The following is a 21,209-nucleotide window of genomic DNA, read 5'->3' on the forward strand; positions in this document are numbered from 1 at the left end:
AAGCTGAAAACCAGTTACTGCAGGGGCATAATGAGAAACCTCACTGGGGCAGTATAAGTAACCTTATTCGGGGCACGATGAGCGTTTTCTGCCGTGGAATCTTGCAGCGAATTTCACTCGATGAAGTCAACTGAATTAAACGAGCTACAGCTTGACTTGTTTCATCTGACGATTTTGCCTATTGGTTAGATGTCGGAGAGGTAATCAGTAGGCTCGAGTTCGATTCCTGTTCGATAAGATTTTCTTTCATTTACCATTCATGGTCGATGCATTTCACACTAAATGGTGAGTCGTAGATCTATAAAACAAAGGAATACTTTAATAATGTGTAACTTTTTGTAGTATACAATCAATTCACGCACACTCATACATTATGCTTTTGGTGCTTTGCATCACCTGCCAAGATGCTACTAGTCATGAAACGCAACAATCAAAATAATCGATCATAAATGGTAAATGAAAAAAAAAATCTCCTCGAACAGGAATCGAACTCGAGCCTACTGATTACCTCTCCGACATCTAACCAAAATCACCAAAACCAAACCAAAAAATCGTCAGATGTAAACTGATGAAGCTCTATCATTAAGTTGTCTACATCGAGTTGAATTCGCTGCTAGATGCTACGGCAGAAAACGCTCATCGTGCCCGTAATAATTGTGCTCTGCTCGCCCCGAGTCAACAAGTTAAAGTAAAAACGTGTTTTAAAATTGATTATAGGGTAAAACCAAAAATTCAATGATTGTGAAAATTGAGGAACAATGTGTTCATTATGTTGCTGTGCGTTCATTATAGATTAATATGATTTAACGATCATAAAAGCTTATTTTTCAGTGCTCAAAAATTATAATATTTTCGTCACTTGAGAACCGAGTAGGTTTTTCTAGAAATATTTCTGTAAAAATGATAAGGAGAATAATTTTTTGCAGAAAAATTAATACTATAGGAGGTACGGAACTAATCCTCATGAAAATTTATTTAAGAAAATACGTACTTTTGTAGAAAAGTGGAGTGCTTATTATGCCCCGGGTGCTCTTTATGCCCTTATCGCACAACAGTTGAACAGTAGGGGGTTCAACTGTTGTGCGAGTAGAGGCGATCCGGCGATAAAAAATCCTCATTTACATTTTGGACCATCAAGACTTTTCCAAATATTCTAGCCTTTGAAAAAATGGTGGTGGCACCAGTTATGAACAGCGATCTTTCGGGTGATAAATTCTCAAAATTCTTAAAATTCTCAAAAGGATTTCAAGAGCTCCGGAATACCTACATAAAAAAATTAAAAAATGACAGATCGAAAATAAACCGATCTTATCGACGAAGAATCAACCCATTCCAAAATATTTAAAAATGATTAAAAAAGGGATCAAAGTTCCATTTTTTTTCAAAAAGTTTACAATGACTTAAAAGCGTGTTTTCTCGAACTCCACTTGTTTGCACTTATACCCCTTTGACTCCCAAGGGTCTCATTTTTTTAATAAGAACAACAAATTGAAGTTTCCCCATGATGATCAAACAATCGATACTGATGAAATGTGCTCCGTCATCTTTAAATAAAATCCAATTGGCAGAGAACCAGGGCAGCGGCTGAAGCGTAATAATTTATTCAAAGCTCGTTTTCTGGCAGCCAACTTTATTGAAACAACAAATCTGCTCTCGGAAAACATTCCGGGTAACCAGGAGGAATTCTGAAGCACTCGCACAAAAGTTTTCCCTTTGCCGTAGCCATTACATCCTGTCAAGCTAACTTTGAGCTAATGCTAAGAGGATGGAGGATGTTTTTGTTTTTTCTCCCCTGACTTTTTCCTATAGCTAAATCCAACAAATTCATACAGGCACCAAGCCCAGTGTCTGGTTGGAGTGGATTTTGTTTTTGTTGTGTTTTTGTTACCCGGATGCTCTCGTCCTGCTACCTCAGGTTTCGAGCGATGAATGAAAATTGAAAGATATTTTCAAATGTAGAAAGTTTGTCTGGTTTTCACTGAATATTTAAGTAGCAAGCAAAGGTACTCCAAAAGTTGAACGATTCTTGAATGGGAAAGATTGATGCATAGAACATTGATTTTTATTTGATGAGGATTAAAATTTCCAGGTAGTCGCGTGGGTTGTAACTACCTACTTGGAAGTAAATATGTTTGTTACAGCAACACAAGGGTTGGGTGTAACGTGTTTTCTGAAGTTGATATGATTTTTCAACCAAATCTGGCTACCGACTTTTCAACCAAAACTCAGCCAGAATATTCTAGAAATAAGTGCCGAACATAGCTCAAAATCTTTGTTTTCGCAAGTTTTAGAGAGGTTTGGATGAATCTGAGTGTGATTATTCGATTCGAAATTCAACTTATTTTTGACGGTCGCCATGGAATTGAGACTCATAATCACAATGCTTGATGCTTTAAACATGCTCTGATGAATGTTTAGGAACAATTCATACAAATGCTAGTCTTGTATTGAAACAAAACCCATATGATCCCTTTACGCAATGTGTCGTCAACTTTTGGTCCTGGTGCACTAGCAATCATCATAGAGATAATTGGTGTGAATTCTAAATCCGTGAGCACACCAACAACATGCATTATCTAGCTCGGTCGTTGTTCCAGAAGATTACTTTAGCATAATGGTTCTGCAATTATTCCAGCCAAGTGCACTCTAAGCGGGATCCAATTTTCCATGAAATTTGTAAACCACATTTCCATAATTTCTGCTGTCTGCCTAGATTCACATTAGAGACGAAAAATCCGAAGAAGACGAAATAAACAAGAAGCTTTCACCACAGAAATAGCAAAAGCATATTTTATGCTAATTCGGGCTTACGCCATTTTTATCACATCTCGCCTCCTCGTCTAACACCAGGCAGGGGCGAATACCGGAAGAAAAATCTTCCATTGATGTGAATATTTAATTCGCCCAGCTCTGAATGGCGAAATCCTTCGTAATGTGCCAGTGAGCAGCCATATTTCCAATAAGGAAACGATGACGATAACCCAACCATGTCATGTCACCGAATACATTACCGGAATTGAGGCATTTATAAAATACGACGACGATGATGATGGCAGAACGACGCGCATTTGGTTTGTGGTGGGTGATTCACACTAGCCAGACTGAATGTTTAAGCTTTTTTTACTTACTTTCATTCAGAAATAAAGCGTTCGGATAAATCAGCTGAGCGTTTAAGGACAGGGAAATGCATGGTTCTATAAAAAAAACCTTTCAGGTTGAATTTTTGAGGGAACCATTTAGAAAAGATTGTTACTTTTAATACTCATCCGGCCCTAAAATTTTTACTCGTTACAGTCCCTGGAGTGTACATTTGACACTTCTGACTAAAACCAAAATATCTTTCTTATGCCTTAACAGATTCTACAAATCTCATAATGTACACTGTATTCAAAAATTGTCCGTACAGCACGTACCTTGAAATCCAAACAATCAAAAAGTGCACTTTTACAGTCAATAAAAATACTAGAATTACATCATTCGCTGCAGAAACTAGTCCTTTTAGTAGATCAGTATTAAAAATGTTTATGAATTGAACCTTAAAAATAATCCAATTCATTTTGTATAGAAAGTCCCAAAAACGACGTCAAAAACTTGTCCGTACACTGAAGCCTTTGTCAAATATCAGTCAAGTAAACAGTTATGTGTCAGTCTGTCAAACGCAGAAACGTGAGTTGAATCTCAGCAAAGACAATTTCCAGAGATCTGAGCGATAAATACGGTAAAATGAACTTTATCTAGCATAAATCAGTAGATTTTCGTATTTCCGGATGTCAACGGGTATTTTTTTTTGGTGAAAAGCAGACATTTTCCTGTTAAATAAATCCACAAAAATTAGCAAGACAATGTCTGCTACTTACAAAAAAAATACCCGCTGACATCCGGAAACTGATTGCTGACTTGTTGAATGACGGTAAAAGCTTGTCCGAAATTGCAGATATAGTAAAACGGCCACGATCGTCGGTTCAGTATATCCTTCAGAACTTTAAGAAGACTAACTTCCTGGAGACCACTCCAGGAAGAGGCCGCAAACTGAAGCTTGAAGCGGATCGTCACCATCGTCATTGTCAGGGAAATCAGTCAGAATCCTAAAATCAGTGCCCCGAAACTAGCAGACAGCCTGAAGAATTTTGAAAACATACAGGTTAATCCTCAAAGGGTACGGAACATAGTTATGAGAAAAAATACCGAGGTCATGTTGCTCTGAAGAAGCCGTTTATATCTGCTAAAAATTAGAAAAAGCCATTCATTCACGGAAAAAAAATAAATAGATTTATCAGTCATATTACGCGTCTACAGGAATATCAATATGATTGTTTGGTTCTGACCCGAAAATACGATCAAACCAACCATCAGCTTATACGATTAGTCTCCAGGGAGTTAGTCTTCTTAAAGTTCTGAAAGACATACTGAACCGACGATCATGGCCGTTTTACTATTCTATGCGTAATTAGAAGAAAAGTAAAAAAATAAATTTCGGACAAACTTTTACCGTCATTCTTCAGGTCAACAGTCAGTTTCCGGATGTCAACGGTTTTTTTTGTGAGGAGCAGACATTTTCCTGTTAATTCAATCCACAAATTGCTGAAATCTACTGATTTATGCTAATTAAAGTTCATTTTACTGTATTTATCGCTCAGACCACTGGACATTGTCTTTGCTGAGATTCAATTCACGTTTCTGCGTTTGACAGACTGACACATAACTGTTTACTTGACTAATATTTGACAAAGGCCTCAGTGTACGGACAATTTTTTGACGTCGTTTTCGGGACTTTCTATACAAAATGAATTGAATTATTTTTAGGGGTTAATTCATAAACATTTTTAATACTGATCTACTAAAAGGACTAGTTTCTGCAGCGAATGATGTAATTCTAGTATTTTTATTGACTGAAAAAGTGCACTTTTTGATTGTTTGGATTTCAAGGTACGTGCTGTACGGACAATTTTTTGATACAGTGTAACTCAAATATGTTATCACACATTATCCACGTACAATTATTCGAAAAAACATGCTTCGGAAAAAAGACTGTAGATCAGCTATGGAAAGCTCAAAACAGTTTCATTGAGTTTTCAAGAAAGCTGAAGTTAGAAACTGAACGTTGCATATAAAAATTATTTTTTTGGAATTTTTTAAGATCATGACCACAAAAAATGTAAAAAAGCGGTGTAGAACCGTTAATGTTGTTCAAGTCACAGCAGATAAATTTTGAAAAGTGGATTGAAGAGTTGTCTTAATTGGGCGCATTGTAAGATTGTCAATAAACGAAACATAGAATTTTCAAAGGTTGCTGTTTTTCGAACTTTTTGTCTACTTTCAGTTTATCAGATTTTCTTGCACTTAAATTCAACTTTGCACTGGATTTTGAGAATACTTACGCAAGATTTTCGTAATGAATTAATATTCACCAGGAAGCCTATTTTACATCGATTTTGGTTGTGTAATTACATAAGCGCTGCAATACTTTACAGAAATGTGAAAAATAAAAATGTAAAATACTTTCTAAACATTCACAAGTCAGCGCAAACTTCTGCTAACAACTGCTTGTTTGTTTCCAAAAGTGGGTGAAAATAGGCGACGAACGTGTTAATGTTTACCAACATGGCGGAATGCTTATCCCAGCCGATTTTAACCGGAAGATCTATGGGGGGATTGCAATAGAGAGAGAATTCTTTGCATTTGGAATAGTAATGAACAAAATTCCACTACTGCTTTATAATTTGCAACAAATCGCACATTTTCTCTCTCTCTCTCTCTCTCTCTCTCTCTCTCTCTCTCTCTCTTTCTGGGCACTTTTTCTTCTCATTTTAACTCAAATTATCCCATTTTGCCGCACAACTAGCCACAATTTACTACATTTTTAATCATTGGCCGCGCAATGTGTGTGATCATTGACGTATTTTCTCTCTTTATCTCAGTTCCCCGCTATTTATACGATTGTCCCACTATTCAGTTGGAATTGCGACTCGCAATATGCAAGGGACTGAATCAACTGTCAAATCACATACAAACGGATCGTGATGACTTATTGGAACCATAACGTCAGTTCTCCTTTGATGTCAATGGCATTCAGGTACCAAAACGTAAGCGTGGTGCTTAAATGTCAGTACGGAAGTTTTCTTATCTTTCAGCTCTTTGGCAATAGCAAAACGAGGAATAAGGAGTGTAGGGGAGAGTGAGGATCAGTGCTCAAAACTGTTGACATGCTTGGATGAAAGTGAAATAATTTTCCTCTCAATATCTACGTTTCACGTTTTCATCATTGCGCCCAATCAGTCAGAATTGTAATTTGTGACTGACTGTCGAAAAAAAGTCACTCCAATTTCTTCCTCGTGAATGTGAACTTTTGAAAAACTCAGTCATCTAAATTAGGAGATCATGACAGGATTGAAATTTCAAACAACGCATGATTTTTTTTGGGATTTTAACGCCTGAGCGTTTTTATCCCCAACAAACATTGCATGACGGGGATCTCCATTATTTTTCTTCCAGGTCATATTTTATTAGGAAAGTTTTAAGCTGTCCAATAAAAATCATCGTTTTAAGAGACATTTTATCATTCGGACACGTCTAACCGTACAGGGGGAGGGTAGAGTCACGTTAAGTTGATTCCGCAGACTTCCCGCCGGCATTGCTCTTAGCCGAACTTTTTGTTCGGAAGAATTTTTTTTAGTTGTCTTGTAGTAGAGAAAGTACATTCAATCATGAAAAATCCAATTTACCTGATTGAATGTTTGTTTACTGTCACGAATTTGTGGATTGAATGACTGTGGAGTGAATGACGAAAGAAAAAAATGTATTCACTGTCATTATGAAGTTCGTCTATGCTACTGTGATTTAATTTCATCGTCTTTCGAAACACGTGGGGATGAAATTTATTTTCTCTCAATCATGCTAGGGTGGTCTAACCGGTTTTACCGAAACCGGTAAAACCGGTAAAACCGTCCATTTTCCAATACCGGATTTTGGGACGGTAAAAAACCGGTATTTCCGGTAAATTTTTCATCATTTTTAGGCACTGTATTTTTTTTCCTTTTTCTCGGGATTTTCATCCCGAAGGATGATTCATCCCTCTTTGGCACTGTAGTAAAATTGACACAGCTAAATGATTTTTTATGTAACAAATATGTTTGCGTACAAATACTCATATTTTATTCAATCAGTTTCATACTTTAAGCTCAATAAACCTTACTACAAACTTTATGTGAAATTTGATTATTGCCAAAACTTGCCGATGTAACTTTAAATTATTAGTAAAGCTAGAGTAGCGTTTAAAAGAGCATTGACAAGAAGCCATCTCTCTCTCAGATGTTTTTTTTTCATGAAACTTCACACATTTCAGTTCAACTATTGAACTAACGCTTCTGTACAAACGTACAGATAGATACAAAGATACAACTACAAGAAACTCAAGATTACTTCACAATAATCACTCTAGTTTTCATTGAAAAATTGAAATGTCAAAAGATGCAAAAATGTTTAATCTATTAAAAGGCTGAGTTTATCAAAATCGTTCTAAGCAGTGGGCGGACTTTCAAAAATTGAAAACCAAAAATGTTGAATACTGATTAAAAACTTCCTACTTTGTTTTAAAACATAAAATTTTTCAACAGAGTCAGCATTCAAACACATGTTTGTAAGAAATTTCTCAATCAATACATTCAAGGTAACTGTTTTTATTTTAAACGCTGTTGAAACATTTTCTTTTTCCAGACAAAGTAGTAACAAAGTTTTTATAAATTTGCATCAGTATTATAGCAACAAAGCGCGTATGGATCAGATCCAAACAACTATATTTATTGCTGAATTTTGACTGTTTTTTTATAGATTTTTATTTCTATTTGTTCGTTTTAATTTTGGAAAAGGCAAATTCAATGCGATCACGACCTAGGTTGCGAGGAAAGCATCTGTATTTTAGACATTAATCATCTGTAATTTTGTGAGTCAAACAAAAACTTTGTGACTCTGTTTTGAGTTTTTTTTTTAAATTAATTAAGTCATTTTTTTTAACGAAATATCTTTTTGTATATCAAATCTCATGTCATTTCCATGAAAGACTATAAAAACTTTTAATTAATCTGTTCTATTCTGAATACTGTTCTACAGAGTTTAGGACAAAAATTCGTCGAAATTTATATGAAACTTCTATAATTTCTGCAACCTCAATGCGAAATTATAATATTAAAATGACGATGACAACTATAATGATTATCATGAGGGTGATGATAAATGTATGACAAAGGGATAATTTAAAGGCACAACACCATATTTTTCAAATGAAAACGATGCAAAATCTATTGCGTTATACATTCTGAGCATTTTATGTCATTACTACTGCAATCAGACGAAACCTTTTCATGAATTCGATATTCTTTGAAAAATACCGGTTTTACCGGTTTTATCGGTTTTATAAATTACAAATACCGAAATACCGGATTTGAAAAAAAAAACCGGTAAATCCGACCACCCTAATTCATGCCCTACTGCGGTCAACGAAAATGATTTCTTCGAGCTCTGGTGAGGATACTTGATCCCTGGGGATACTTTATTCCTTCGCAATATTTCGAAACAGGAATGTCTTACAAATATCGAATGTTTTAGAAAAATGTGCCAAATAGAACAAAACAACAATGCCGTTATCTCAACAAATTTAAAAAATATATATATTTTGCGAGTTATTGAGCTTTGTTTTAAAAATTTAGCAAAATGTGATTTGAAGATCTTTTTTTTATTACTTTAATAAATTTCTCACATGAAAAAATTATTAGAAAAATATTTATCTATGAAGTCAATCGTTAGAGTATAATTTGCACTTCGTTATGCCATATTTTCAAAGCAATATTTAACCCTTAATTTTTTTTAAGAATAAGTATTCCAAAATGTATGTTAAAAAAAACTAACACATAGGTAGGGGAGAATGAGGATACTTGATCCCTGGGGATACTTGATTCCTTAGCTATATCTCGAAACTGGAATGTCTTACAAAGATCAAATGTTCTAGAAAAATGTGCCAAAATGAGCAAAATAAAAATGCTTGTAGTTTAAAAAATTTTAACAAAATAATTGTTTGAGTAATTGAACTTTGCTTGAAAAATTTCACAAAATGTAACTTGAAGATCTTTTTTCATCACTTTAAAATGTTACTTACATGGGAAAATTATGAAAAAAATATTTGTTCCAATGTATCAATCGTTCGAGCGTAAAATGAACTTCATAATGCCATATTTTCAAAGCAATGGAAAACTCTCAACTTTTTTCAGAAAAAGTTTTCTAAAATGTTGATTATGGGTACAATTGATCCTCTAGAGTTGGGTACAATTGATCCCCCTTCCAAATGGCATATTCTTGTTCTGAATTGATCGTTATGATTGCTGATTACGAAATTACTAATATTTATCCAAAAACAAATATTTATCAAACAATTGTCCGAAGAAAAGAGCAAAAATAATTAATTTTCTCTTAATTATAAAAAATAGCGCCTTTAAGTATGCAATGTTATTAGCGTTGAAACAAAGTTATAGAATTTTCTTCTTATGTCTGCTATAAATTGTGAAATGAGAACAAACATGACCAAAATAGTCAATTAACATTCTATCTTGGGGTTTTGTTTGATTTTTATACAAGGATTAGGGCTTCCTGAATAAAAGATCAAGTCTCTTTCAATAGGGGATCAAGTCTCCCCTAACTTCAGAAAAATCGCAATATTTTTACTCTCACGAAAATGCTTCTAGTTCATCAACGGGTTCAAGTATCGTTCAAATTTTTGGAGCATAGAAACTTGAAGTTACAAGCTGTCAGAAAATGTCAAAGACGGCGAGTTGCTAAATTTTTCCAAAAAGATATGGTGAAAATAAGAAAAGGGGATCAAGTATCCCCACTCTCCCCTACATATAGGATCTCAGTAAAACTTCATGTTTTTTTCAAGAGATCTAAATTCTGCTTAAGACTAGAGCGTACATCTTTTAAGGACATGATGGCTAGCATCTTACTAATGCTAAAACCACCAGCCCACAGAAAGAGTACTATGTATGCCGTGACCGAGAATCGATCTCATGACCTCTGGCTTAGAAGACTTGAACGCTATCCTCTAAGCCACGGTCGGCGACATGTTATGGGTATAATTGATCCCTGGAGTCCAAAATGATATATTTTTCTTCTGAATGGATCGTGATGATTGTTTACATGAAATTACTTATTTTTGTCCAATAAACAGGGTTTACCAGTAATTATCTGTCAAAAAGGTTTAAAAATACTGCATTGATCTAAAAACCAAAAAATTGCGCCTAAAAGTATGTAATGACTTTAGGGTTATGGAGAAACTTTTGGAATTATCTTAATTATCTTAATTGTGAAATGAGGACTTATATGGCAAAAAATTGTAAACGGACCATTTTTTTTTTCAGATTTTACCAGATTTTTGGCTAGCGTCATGGCACCCTGCACTAAGGATCAAGTCTTTTGTAACTTAAAAAAATATCACAATTTTATTAGTCTCACGAAAATTCTTCTAGTTCGTCTACGAGTTCATGTATCGTTTTAACTTTTGGAGCATATAAACTCAAAATTACACGTTGTCAGAAAATGCAGAGTGAGATGCAAAATTTTTCCAAAAAGACATGATGGAAACGATTTCGATCACCGCTCATTTTTATTATTGATTTTGGTTGATATTTTTCGGTGAAAATTAAGTCAAATCCAAACAACTTCTTTGCGTTTCGGCTAATTTTTTTGTTTGGCAATCTTTAGAAAAGCTGTATTTCAAAAATTAAAAAAAAATAGAATACAAAAAAATGGAATGCAACTTTTACACAATTTTCTGATACTTTTATCTACACTAGAAGCACTTACAATTGTTTCGCCGTGTGCTTTCCTAACGGTTGTCTAACTTACTTTGAGTCAGATTTTGAAACACTTCTAGTTAGCTTGCGTCTTGCGGTCTTGGTGATGTCGTGAAGTCGGTTGTTGTCGTCGTGTTTGGGGTCGTCGTTTTTGAATTCTTTGTTTTCTTCGAAAACTGTGGCGTCGCTCTTAGTTTTTTTTATCATTGAACTGTATATTTTAGAGATCTCGATAGCGTCTTGTTTTATGTTTACTGTATTTCCTTTTTTCTGTTTTATATGTAATGTTTCAGTAGTCATTCTTTTTCCTCCTTGGTTCACTCTCTCTAAAATATAAGCCTTTTCAAAATAAAATTTGTGGTTTTGTTCAAGGGCATGTTGTGTCAATCCTGTGGCCCTGGAGTTTTGTTCACTTTTCACACATCACTTTTCACACAGAGGCCGGCAATTCTATTCCAACCGTATGGAGCACATCTCTCAAATTTCCCCTCAGATTTCCCCTTTTTTGACAGATTTAAGCTTTTTTCTTCAGATTTGAGCTTTCATCTCCTATGCTCTCAAGGCAAAAAAGCTTATATCTGAGGAAAAAAGCTTGATAACGAGATTCACCAATACTTATTTAAAAGATGTTGGTCACACGATACATAGACAAATCGTGTAACGTTGCCGTGTCCTGTTTTCACCGAGAAAGTCGATAAACTCAATCGCTGATAATTTCAGTAGGCATTTGTTCTTGCCATTTTTGCAAATGTGGCTTTTGCTACACACACATGCTAGAGGTCTGTTGAGCACACATTAGAGTTTTTTTATATGCAAAAAAGCAAAATTCAGCTATGTAAAATGTTGGTTTTCTCTAAAATTTATGCTCAATTTCTCTAAAAAAAACATTAATTTAGTATATTTCGGATCATTTGCTAACAAGTGGAAACGATTCTGTGAGTATGTTTTAAGATATCATTGCGGAATCAAGCAAAACAAAAATGAAAAACTAGCCATCCATCATCGTAAATCACATTAAACGTTTTCCTCAGATCCTTTGTTTACAGATCTGAGTTCTTTGGATTTATCATGTAATATATGGCAAAATAATAGCAAAAGTATGTCAAGAAATCGGCAATGCAATGGCAAAACATGTAAAGAAAATACAATATTCCTACAAAAATCTGAAAAATATAGTAAAATTATGTCATGATTGTTACTAAAATATGACATACATTTAGCAAAAAATCGGCAAAAATCCCATAACCCTTTGTCGAAAATATGACAAATGTGATAAATATAAGACAAAGTTATGAAATAAATCTGACAAATATAACAAAATCATAACAAAAATTGACAATAAAATGACAAAACGTGATCTCACAAAGTTTTTACCGTAAAACGGGGTAACTTTGACCAACAATAAATTTTTGCACATTATCATCAATTACTCATTCAATAGTTTGAACTTTTGAAAACTGTTTCCACGTTTGAACGCCTATTAATTGAGTATCAAATAGGCAAAATTTGGTTTGTATTTAATTTTTTTTTCTGATAGAAAAATGTTATTTCAAAATCTTAAAATATATATTTTTTCCAAGGCATTCAAACAAAAAGCTCTTCTGATGAAACCAAAAGCATTTAAAAGCAAACGGGTTGTTGAATGTGAAAGAACTACTTTTTTTTTTTATTTGATTATGAATTGTTATAGTGCTATTTTTGTAGTCATTGAATGATAAATTTTTGATATTAAAAATAAGGACATTTTCCAAGAGTAAGCCCGTATTGGACAAAATTTCATTTGTTTTTTGCACCTCTAACTATATAGCAATTTTTTAAATTTGTGCCCCTAAATTCATATAAAAATAAAGTTGTTTTTTCGATTATAAATGTTTTTAAAAGAAAAAGTTAAAAAGCAGGGTGAAATATATAAACTATTATTTGTAAATATTATGAGGGAGTTTTGTATCCTTTATAATCAAGAAAACTCGTAAAAACTGTCAAAATAGAGACTGATCAAAGCATCAAATTCAAAACAGAGACAAAATCGATTTGTTATCAAATTAAAAGTAGTCAAATAAATTTCTGCAACTATGTTTTACGTTCATAGGAGTCCAGTACTGGTTTTAAAAATATAAAACATGCCACATTCCCCTTTATAGAAAAAATAATCGAAAAGTATTTATAAGAGTGATCAATATTATCCCGGATTACGGTACTCTATTTCGGCTGGAACAATATTGTTGTTCGAGCCAGAACAATACATCTTTAAAATCTTTAAAACAATGCATTTCTTCTCATCATCTCAAATTTTTCAAATTCAAGTTGATTTTGAAAAGAGTATCAATTTGATTGGATTGGAAACAATTGTATTGGGGTTTTAGTAGTTTTCCTAGCGAAAAGGGAAGATTTAATCATCTATTATTCATGCTTCATTCGGCACAACAGTAATTAAAGTCAAACAGGTGTTGATTTTTTTCTATTCCCTAAGCCAATGAAACTTCAAGAAGGTCTGTTGAGAAGTTGTTTCTATGAATGAAACGTAAACAAAGTTATATTAGACGACCCTAACTCAACACCCAACCGAGGAGGGACAAAGCTGTCTGCCACTCTATAGACCGGGGGAAAATTTACCTCTAAGGTAAGTTTCAAAGCAGAGAAAAGTTTCGGTTGTACATTTTGCCTGTGCTTCCGTAGTAAATAGACAGAGACCGGACCATCCGATATTTCCTTCCTGGAACTGGGGTTTTCTCTGGTCTTCTCCGATCGGGAATTTGTCGGTCTCCTGTTTAAGGTAAAGAAAGACCTAATCCAAATTAATTCATTTCCAGTGGCTTCAACTTTTCGAATATTTGTTTAAAAGCCTTGAAGTTTGGAGTGAAATGTCGCTCGATGATACTAAAGCATTGTTGATTCAAAATCACTTTCTGCTTTTGTATCGGTTGTATATTCAAGGGGGAAGTTTTATTTGTTTTTATATTTCCGATGAAACATGTCCAAGACGCAAATAGAGATGAGGCATCTGAAGTTGCACCACATGAAAAATTATAACAAAAAAAAATCCAAAATGTTAAACCTTACAATATAAAACGAACATCATAATGTAATATTAAAAAAAAAGGTAAACTCTCAACTTTTCAAAAAAAAATTCTAAAATTTTCGTTTTGGATTCAATTGAGAAAACAATTGAGGATACACACTGAGAAAAATCCACAAAACATTACATAAAAGAATATGGGTTGAAAGTTGCCGTTTACATACCACGTGGACAACTGAGAGCAGGGAGGGTTTTGGAATTGTCGACGTGGGCTTACTTACATAAACAATATTTTCGAAAGTTCAATTGATATGTTTTAAATTCAATCTTAAAATTATCTGCATTTGAAAACACCCATAGAAGAGGTTGCAAAATCCAATGCCTATTTAGCAAATCTCTGTGTCGAAAATGCGCCAAAGATTATATGATTTGATAATCACTACTGGCATGCCAATGATGCATGATCGCTACATTCTAGCGAAACAAGAAAAACATTTTATGGGACATGTGATTTTTTTATTTGGTTTCTTTCATCAATACATATCCAATGCGGTTGCATTTGGAGGACAATGCCAGTTATTAGAATGCTTATTAATGCCGGCCTGCCATAAATTGTTATACCGATAATTCCACCTCCAAGGAAGTTCATTATTGGAGTAGAGTCTGATTTTTGGGAGTACGGTTTGAAAGATGTTGACGAGACAAGAGAAAGTGACTATGAAATCAGGAAAATCCACCGTGAGAGAAAAAAAAGTAATGGATTGAAGAAGTTGTGTTATGAAGAAAAGATTGACAAAAATGATCATTTTGACCAATAACCATGTCTTGAATTGATTTTATACTTAAAAAAATTTTTTTGTTTCATTACTTTTTTCCTCTCATGGTAGATTTTCTAGACCTCATAGTCTTTTTTTTCTTGTTTCGAACCGCACAACCATATTTTTTTCTAGTCTCCTTCAACACAGAAAAACTTTCAAATTACAAGCTTTATACTTCTCATACATAGCTTAAGCTTTTACATCAAACTTTGAATAATTCCTCGATTCCCGGGAGCTACACAAGCCCGGAAATTTCTTGTTGGTGCCAGTTTTACACGGAGAGGCAACCTTTCCTGAAGTGTAGGCGGCCCTTGTAACAATGTTAGTTCTAGCGTAGTTGCACATCAAATAGATCTTAGTCTTCTTTTTATCGGTCCACTGAACAACAGCACATTCCACACGGTCCGAACGATCAGCCACAGTTTGAGCGAAGTGTCCGAAGGTTTGTCCAAGAAAATAGTATTAATTAAGTGATTAACCCTTCGTTTCATGATTTTTTATTTTTCCTTAAAAATCAGTTTAAACAGTTGAAAATGATGAGTACATCAAGAAAAAAAATTAAAATAAAATACGATTTTTCCATACATTAATTGTTACAACTTTATGAAACGAAGGGTTAAAAAATATTTAAAGTGAGCCATTGTCTTCAAAGCCTAAACTGAAACTTACCCTTTATAGTCATTCGTAAATTCCTTAATGAATTGTGGATTGGCCCGCTTAAATTCGCTGTACCAACCATTAGTCAAGTTCTTAATAATTTCATCAACGTCGTAAAAGCCACCAGTATATGCGAAAGATCCGAGGTTTTGGCCAGATGCCGGGTATTTGGGCGTGTTTTGGCATTCATCGTGACCAAACTTACACTTTCTAGCATTGGTAGCAGCAATAAAAGCCAACTCATCGTCCCATTGCTAGGAGTTAAAAAAGTTTAAAAAAAATTAAATTCGATTTTAAAATTTGATCTAAGAGTTTTTACAATAGTGGCCATTCGAGCAGCCTCCGGATAGAAACCTCCAGGGAATTCCTGCTTTCCGTTAGCAATCTTATTGCGAAACTCATTGTGCAGATTGACGATAAGAGATTGTTTTGCACTGTCGATCGGAATGGTCTTGCCCGATAGGTCTCCAAATCCCGGATCAGCATTACATGCTACGTAGGTTGCATCCTTCTTTCAAAGTTTAGGATCACAAAAGAGTTACTTTTCTCGTAAAGCAAGTACAGTTTGCGTTTTCAAGGGAGGTTTTCGCCCGAGGAAAACTCCTGAACAACGAGTACTGCCTTGATTTGTTGTTGGAGCCTAATCGAGATGATGTTGTTCATGAACAGCTGGTCATCGATAAGAATGTTGAGATCCCACCAGAGGGCACCACATTTGGGTTAGCCAATGTGTATGAGTTAGAACAACAGCCCACATTCGAGCAGCCAGTCGATGTGCAAGCACCCGAAAACACATTTGAGCGGTCAGCCGATAAGCCAACAACAGAAAACACATCTGAGCGATTAGCCGATGTGCCTGCTGATCCCGATCACACTGTGGTTTACAGTGTGATTGTTGACGATCACGGCGAGAGCGACTACGAGAGCAGCGCAGAATTCCCAGACGATGACGATGACGAAGATTCCATCACCCATGTACCGGCCCTGAGACTACACAGCGCTACGTGGCTAACACGGGTCGTGCTTGGAACCAGCGATTCGACGACGAGATACGAAAGCTTGGTTTCTATCCGTTGAAGAGTGACTGCTGCGTTTACCGATCCTGCAAGCGAGGACTCACCCTTATCCTGTACGTGGATGACATCCGATTACCGGAAAAGACGTTTCAGAGGTTATCTGGATCAAAACCGAGCTTGGAAGGCTATTCCAAATGAAGGATCTCCTGGAAGTCAAGACTTTCTTGGGGATGACCATCAAGTGAGACTTCCTGAATAGCGTCATCGAGATTTCGCAATCACACGCTCATATTTTTTTTAACCAAAAATGACTTTTATTGAACCGTTTTCTGGGATTTCTTGAAAAACACCAATACTTATTATTTTTCAACCATTATGAATGTTTTAATTTCAACCGTTTTAGAAGTTCAGATGAAAAAAACAGATTATGGTTGAAATTTAAACGTAGTCCCTAATGAAAACACGGAAACACATCAACTGTTGTCGGGTGCTAGTGCCGGTGTATACTGTTTAGCTCCACATCGGATTTGCTTGGTACATCTGCTGGCTGGGAACGAGCAGCGATCGCAGAACTGGACAAAAGATAGGAGAGGCCGTAAGCGGAATCGGAACAAATGTGAGTACTACCATCGATATTCAAAATTTGATTCCCAGATGCAAAATTTGTTTTCTCCGTTTCTAGGTTAGCAGCTCCGATGAGATTCCAACAATTTTGGAAAATATCTCTGCCAAGGAGATTAAGAGCTATCCGGATGTGGGGCGCAAGTTGTTTCCGTAATACCAAGGTGAGCTTACTTTCAGTATCAGTGCGCTCTGAACTTAATTAAAATTGAAGAGCAAGGAGAAAACTAAAATAATTTTTTTTGTACCCCACAGGTTCTGAGCGTCGAAACCAAGCGCCGCGATTATCGGCACAGGTGGAAGAGCTAGTGGTTGCCCGGGTCTTTTACCATGCAGAATTGATCCGGAACAATTTTTTCAAATTATTTTTTTTCCGATTCGGCACCGTTGGAGATCAGAACGTCAGGATTCCCAAGCACTCCTCTGCAGACAACGCAATGTCCTTAAAAAATGTGAAACGGAATGTAAACAGAACAGTTCCGGTTTTTATAATTATCGATAAATACAGCAGGATCAGAAACATGATTTGATGACATTAATTGAATGTTGCTATTAATTTAAATTTATTTCCGAAATTTTCTTTTTAATTATTTAATCAAATTAACCTAGTTTCTGTAGTCGAAAAAACGGTTATTTAACAACCATTTTCCAATCTAGGTAAACGGTTGAAAAATAACCATAATCCTAGTTCTGCGTAAAATCTCATTTTATGAGTTTTCGCACAAAACTCATAAAATGACTTAACCCACAAAACTGCCATTATGGTTATTTTTCAAACATTTATGGTTTAACTTGGCCCAGCGTGCAGGATACGTCGAGAAGGTTCTGCAACGATTCGGTATGGCCGATTGTAAACCCGTAAGCACACCGCCTGACAAAAACGTTTGCTGGTCGAAGCTGAACGATGGTGAGGTTATCACCGAACAACCGTTCAAAGAATCGGTTGTCTACAGTATCTGGCGACATCTTCGAGACCAGATATCTGAGTTGCGGTTAGCGCACTGAACAAGTTCCTGGCCAGCCCGGCGGATAGGCACTGGCAAGGCCTGATACGGCGTTGGTATTCCGCAGAAACGCGAAATTGGAACCACTCATCGGATATGCTGATGCAGATTTTGCCAACGACTCCGATGATCGAAGATCTGTATCAGGTTAAGCATGATCTTTGGGAATCTAGTTTCAACGAAACGTCAGCAGACGGTCAGTCTGTCGTCGACCGAAGCTGAGATAGGAGCATCTGGACGTTTAGTATGCTTCCATCAGAGACATCGTAAGAAGCGGTCAGCTTTCTATGAGACACATCTCTTCTGAGGATAAGCCAGCTGATGCGTTCACGAAGGCGTTGCCAAGGGCTAGGCACGCGAAACTGTTCAGCATTCTCAATCTGCGAATTGAGGGGAGGTGTTGATACTTACGATTTCGGTGGAGCACATTGCTGCCGATTGCAGCAGAACAAAAACATTGTTTGTTTCGGTTCCTCTTGCTATTTCCAATTCGCAATCGAGAACAATATATCGATGATTGCTGATGACAGGGGATGATGGTAAACACGGTACACCGAAAAAACTTTTCACATTATCGCTACGTGAAAATGTACATAGATTTATGCCACCCTGAAAATCATGTAGAATCTACGTGAATTTCAGGTAGCAAACAGAGCTCGCGCAGGAAACAGAATTCACGTAATTTTCATGTGTGTTGTGGTTGAATGTCACTTGAAACGTGTACGTGGAAAAGGATTTCGTTCTGCTACATGTAATTCACGTAGATATCATATTGATATCAACGTAGCGGGTGTTTTATTTCGCATCTTGAATTAAAACATATTTTAAATTCGCAGAGGAGTTTTATTATGTTGAATGAAATTAAAAACACAATGCACATATTTTTCACTTCAATAGTAACTGTAGTTTACCACTTTAACTGCACATTAACATTTCAGTAATTTTATTAAGACACTACCGATGAAATGGCAATTGATGAGCCGCGGTTGCTGGGCGTCCCAATTCCAAATCCTGTAAAAATAACAAAAAATGTGAACAACAACGATAATATCAAATTCTTACTACTTACGAAAAATCTGCTTTTCCATCACAGAATGTCTCGCTGTCTTCCAGCCCGAATTGTTGGATCTACGCCATATTGAATAGTGTATTCTTTCACATAGATTCTACGTGAATGATCCATTCAGAGTTACGTGAATATCACATAAAATTCATCAAACCCGTCTATACCTGACGGATCACTGGATGTTCACGTAGAACGAATGTGTCTGTGTTTTTACCGCATACAACCAAGTGAATTTCACGTAAAGGTCACGTGATTTTCTATTAATTTTTAAATGCTTCACGTAAATCGATCAAAAATTCACGTAATGAGCGCCTACGTGAAAATCCAGGTGAATATAACGTTTCCTTTTCGGCTGAGTGTACAAATGTTTACATCATTACACGGTTAGGCGAGAATGCTCAAATTGGGTTCGTGGTAACACAACAGTGTTGCCAGATATTCTGGGTAGGAATACCAAAGTACTCATTGAGAAATAAGTACTTTCCCGGTTAGGGATTAGAAGAAGTGGAAAGTGACAATTAGCTATCGCTATTTAATTAATATAGTTATATTCTAATGACCTAACAGACGAAACATGAATCAAGATAATTCTATTCCACCACTGAAACCTGCTGAAAACATTAATCAATCTTGGGAAATGTTGAAAAAACACTTTTTCAAGATCTTTCATATAAGCTTTGTCATTTTTGCTAAAATTCATGAAATGAAATAATATTATTAGAAGCTTTAAAAACATACTCGTTTCTGCAGCATTTTTCATCAATCTATGCTGACTTTAAACTTTGAGCGTCATTTCACGTAACCCCTGACCGTTACAAACTGATTATTAATGAATAAAATGGTAGATAAACTCATAAAAAGCATTATTCGGGTTTTTGTAACAAGTTTTCCATCATAAATCAGTTATTCGCGTAGTTTTTAAAAAGGAAGATATGATCTTGAGCAAAACTACAAGCTTCCAAAATCAATCGCAAGGTGCACTGCCTTATGCCTTATGTCTCACACGCGGTTTTTACCCCTGAATGTATGTAGCACCTTTGAATTTTCTTATATCAGCTTTAGGGACAGAAAAGATGTAAACTTAATTTCAAATAGAACCAAAAATTATTTTAGTTGGTGCCACAGTGTACTAAACCATATTCACAACAAGTTAACTTTTTTAGTGTACAAGAAATGTTTTTTGATTTTTTCTCTCGAGCACGAGCTCGCTCCGAGCTCAAAACTCCCGTGCAAGAATTTAAAAGGGGTCATCCGAAAAAAAAATTCATCATATAAGCATCCATGTCAAATTTCAGCTCTCTAAGTCTTTAGACGTCTGACCCTATTGAGGACAAAAAAAAAAACAACGAACAAACTCACAGAAATTGATTTTCATAATAGATCAGGACAAAATGAAGTTTTATATACAGTTTCAGCAAAAGAAAGAAAATTTATTAAATAAGAATTTCTTTACCATTTGATTTTAGATTTTTCTAATAGGGTGTGTTGCCACGTACACAGGGGTTAAACTAGTATGTAATACGATATTTGCGTTACAACCTAAAAGCCACACAAGTCCAAGAAGGCAACTTATCTTCTAAAACATAAATCTCATCCATGGAATAGCTTGCCCATGTAGAGTCGACCCACCTGAAGCCGAGACGACTTAGTCTCTTGTCGGTTAATTAATGCGGATGTCTAGGACAACACAATCAAGTCACGGTTGGCTGGTCCAATCGGTTTCCGTATTTCCTTACTTGGAAGCTCCCGATATTTCACGCAGATTTGGTTGAAGGTGGTCAAAATAATCATGTTATGGAGTTAATCTATTTTTTTGGGTGAATTCTCAATTATTTTCTTTCTAGTTTTATAATCATATTTAGAAAAAAATCGCAGTGAATGTAGTGAATCGCAGTGTCCATTTATTTTTACAATTATTAACCTGTTTATCTCTTCCACTGTGCGTTCGTAGAGGTGTTAATTACATTGACCGTTTAATTAAATAAGTTCAACCAAATCGATCGCTTAACAGATGAGAAGCTGCTGCCGGTTTCACCTGGTTGAACGTCATCGCGTTGACACCTGGACTGGAATCAGCCAGCAGATTTGAAATCGAAACCAAACAAAGAAAGGTAAACAAAGCACGTCGAAAAGGGCGCGAATGAATGATTCCAAATTAGCATTTTGTTTTCTT

At 35.5% G+C, this 21,209-nt stretch overlaps 1 protein-coding gene and 1 long non-coding RNA gene across 2 annotated transcripts; one reads left to right on the top strand and one right to left on the bottom strand.

The window, feature by feature from the left end:
- Positions 1 to 14,861: 14,861 nt before the first annotated feature.
- Positions 14,862 to 16,304, bottom strand: LOC129753069 (scoloptoxin SSD558-like). Its single transcript, XM_055748868.1, has 5 exons — positions 16,215 to 16,304; positions 15,649 to 15,840; positions 15,342 to 15,583; positions 15,074 to 15,152; positions 14,862 to 15,032 (listed from the first exon to the last, which is right to left on the bottom strand). Exons 1-5 carry the CDS (start codon positions 16,302 to 16,304, stop codon positions 14,862 to 14,864), a joined length of 774 nt encoding a protein of 257 aa, XP_055604843.1.
- A 500-nt stretch (positions 16,305 to 16,804) lies between these two features.
- Positions 16,805 to 17,457, top strand: LOC129750755 (uncharacterized). The gene is made up of 3 exons (XR_008738481.1): positions 16,805 to 16,961; positions 17,028 to 17,130; positions 17,222 to 17,457. It is a non-coding gene; the product is annotated as an uncharacterized LOC129750755 (long non-coding RNA).
- The last annotated feature ends 3,752 nt before the right edge of the window (positions 17,458 to 21,209 follow it).

Source organism: Uranotaenia lowii, chromosome 3 (assembly GCF_029784155.1).
Source record: "Uranotaenia lowii strain MFRU-FL chromosome 3, ASM2978415v1, whole genome shotgun sequence".
NCBI classification, from domain to species: Eukaryota; Metazoa; Arthropoda; class Insecta; order Diptera; family Culicidae; genus Uranotaenia; species Uranotaenia lowii.

Bases quoted from the DNA above. Each gene is read 5' to 3' on its own strand.
- LOC129753069 (XM_055748868.1), bottom strand. From the start codon at position 16,304: ATGGGTGATGGAATCTTCGTCATCGTCATCGTCTGGGAATTCTGCGCT. The intron at 15,584-15,648 runs GTAAAAACTCTT...TTTAACTCCTAG, and splicing joins CTGCTCGAATGGCCACTATT to CAATGGGACGATGAGTTGGC. The intron at 15,033-15,073 runs GTGTGGAATGTG...GATAAAAAGAAG, and splicing joins TGTGGCTGATCGTTCGGACC to ACTAAGATCTATTTGATGTG.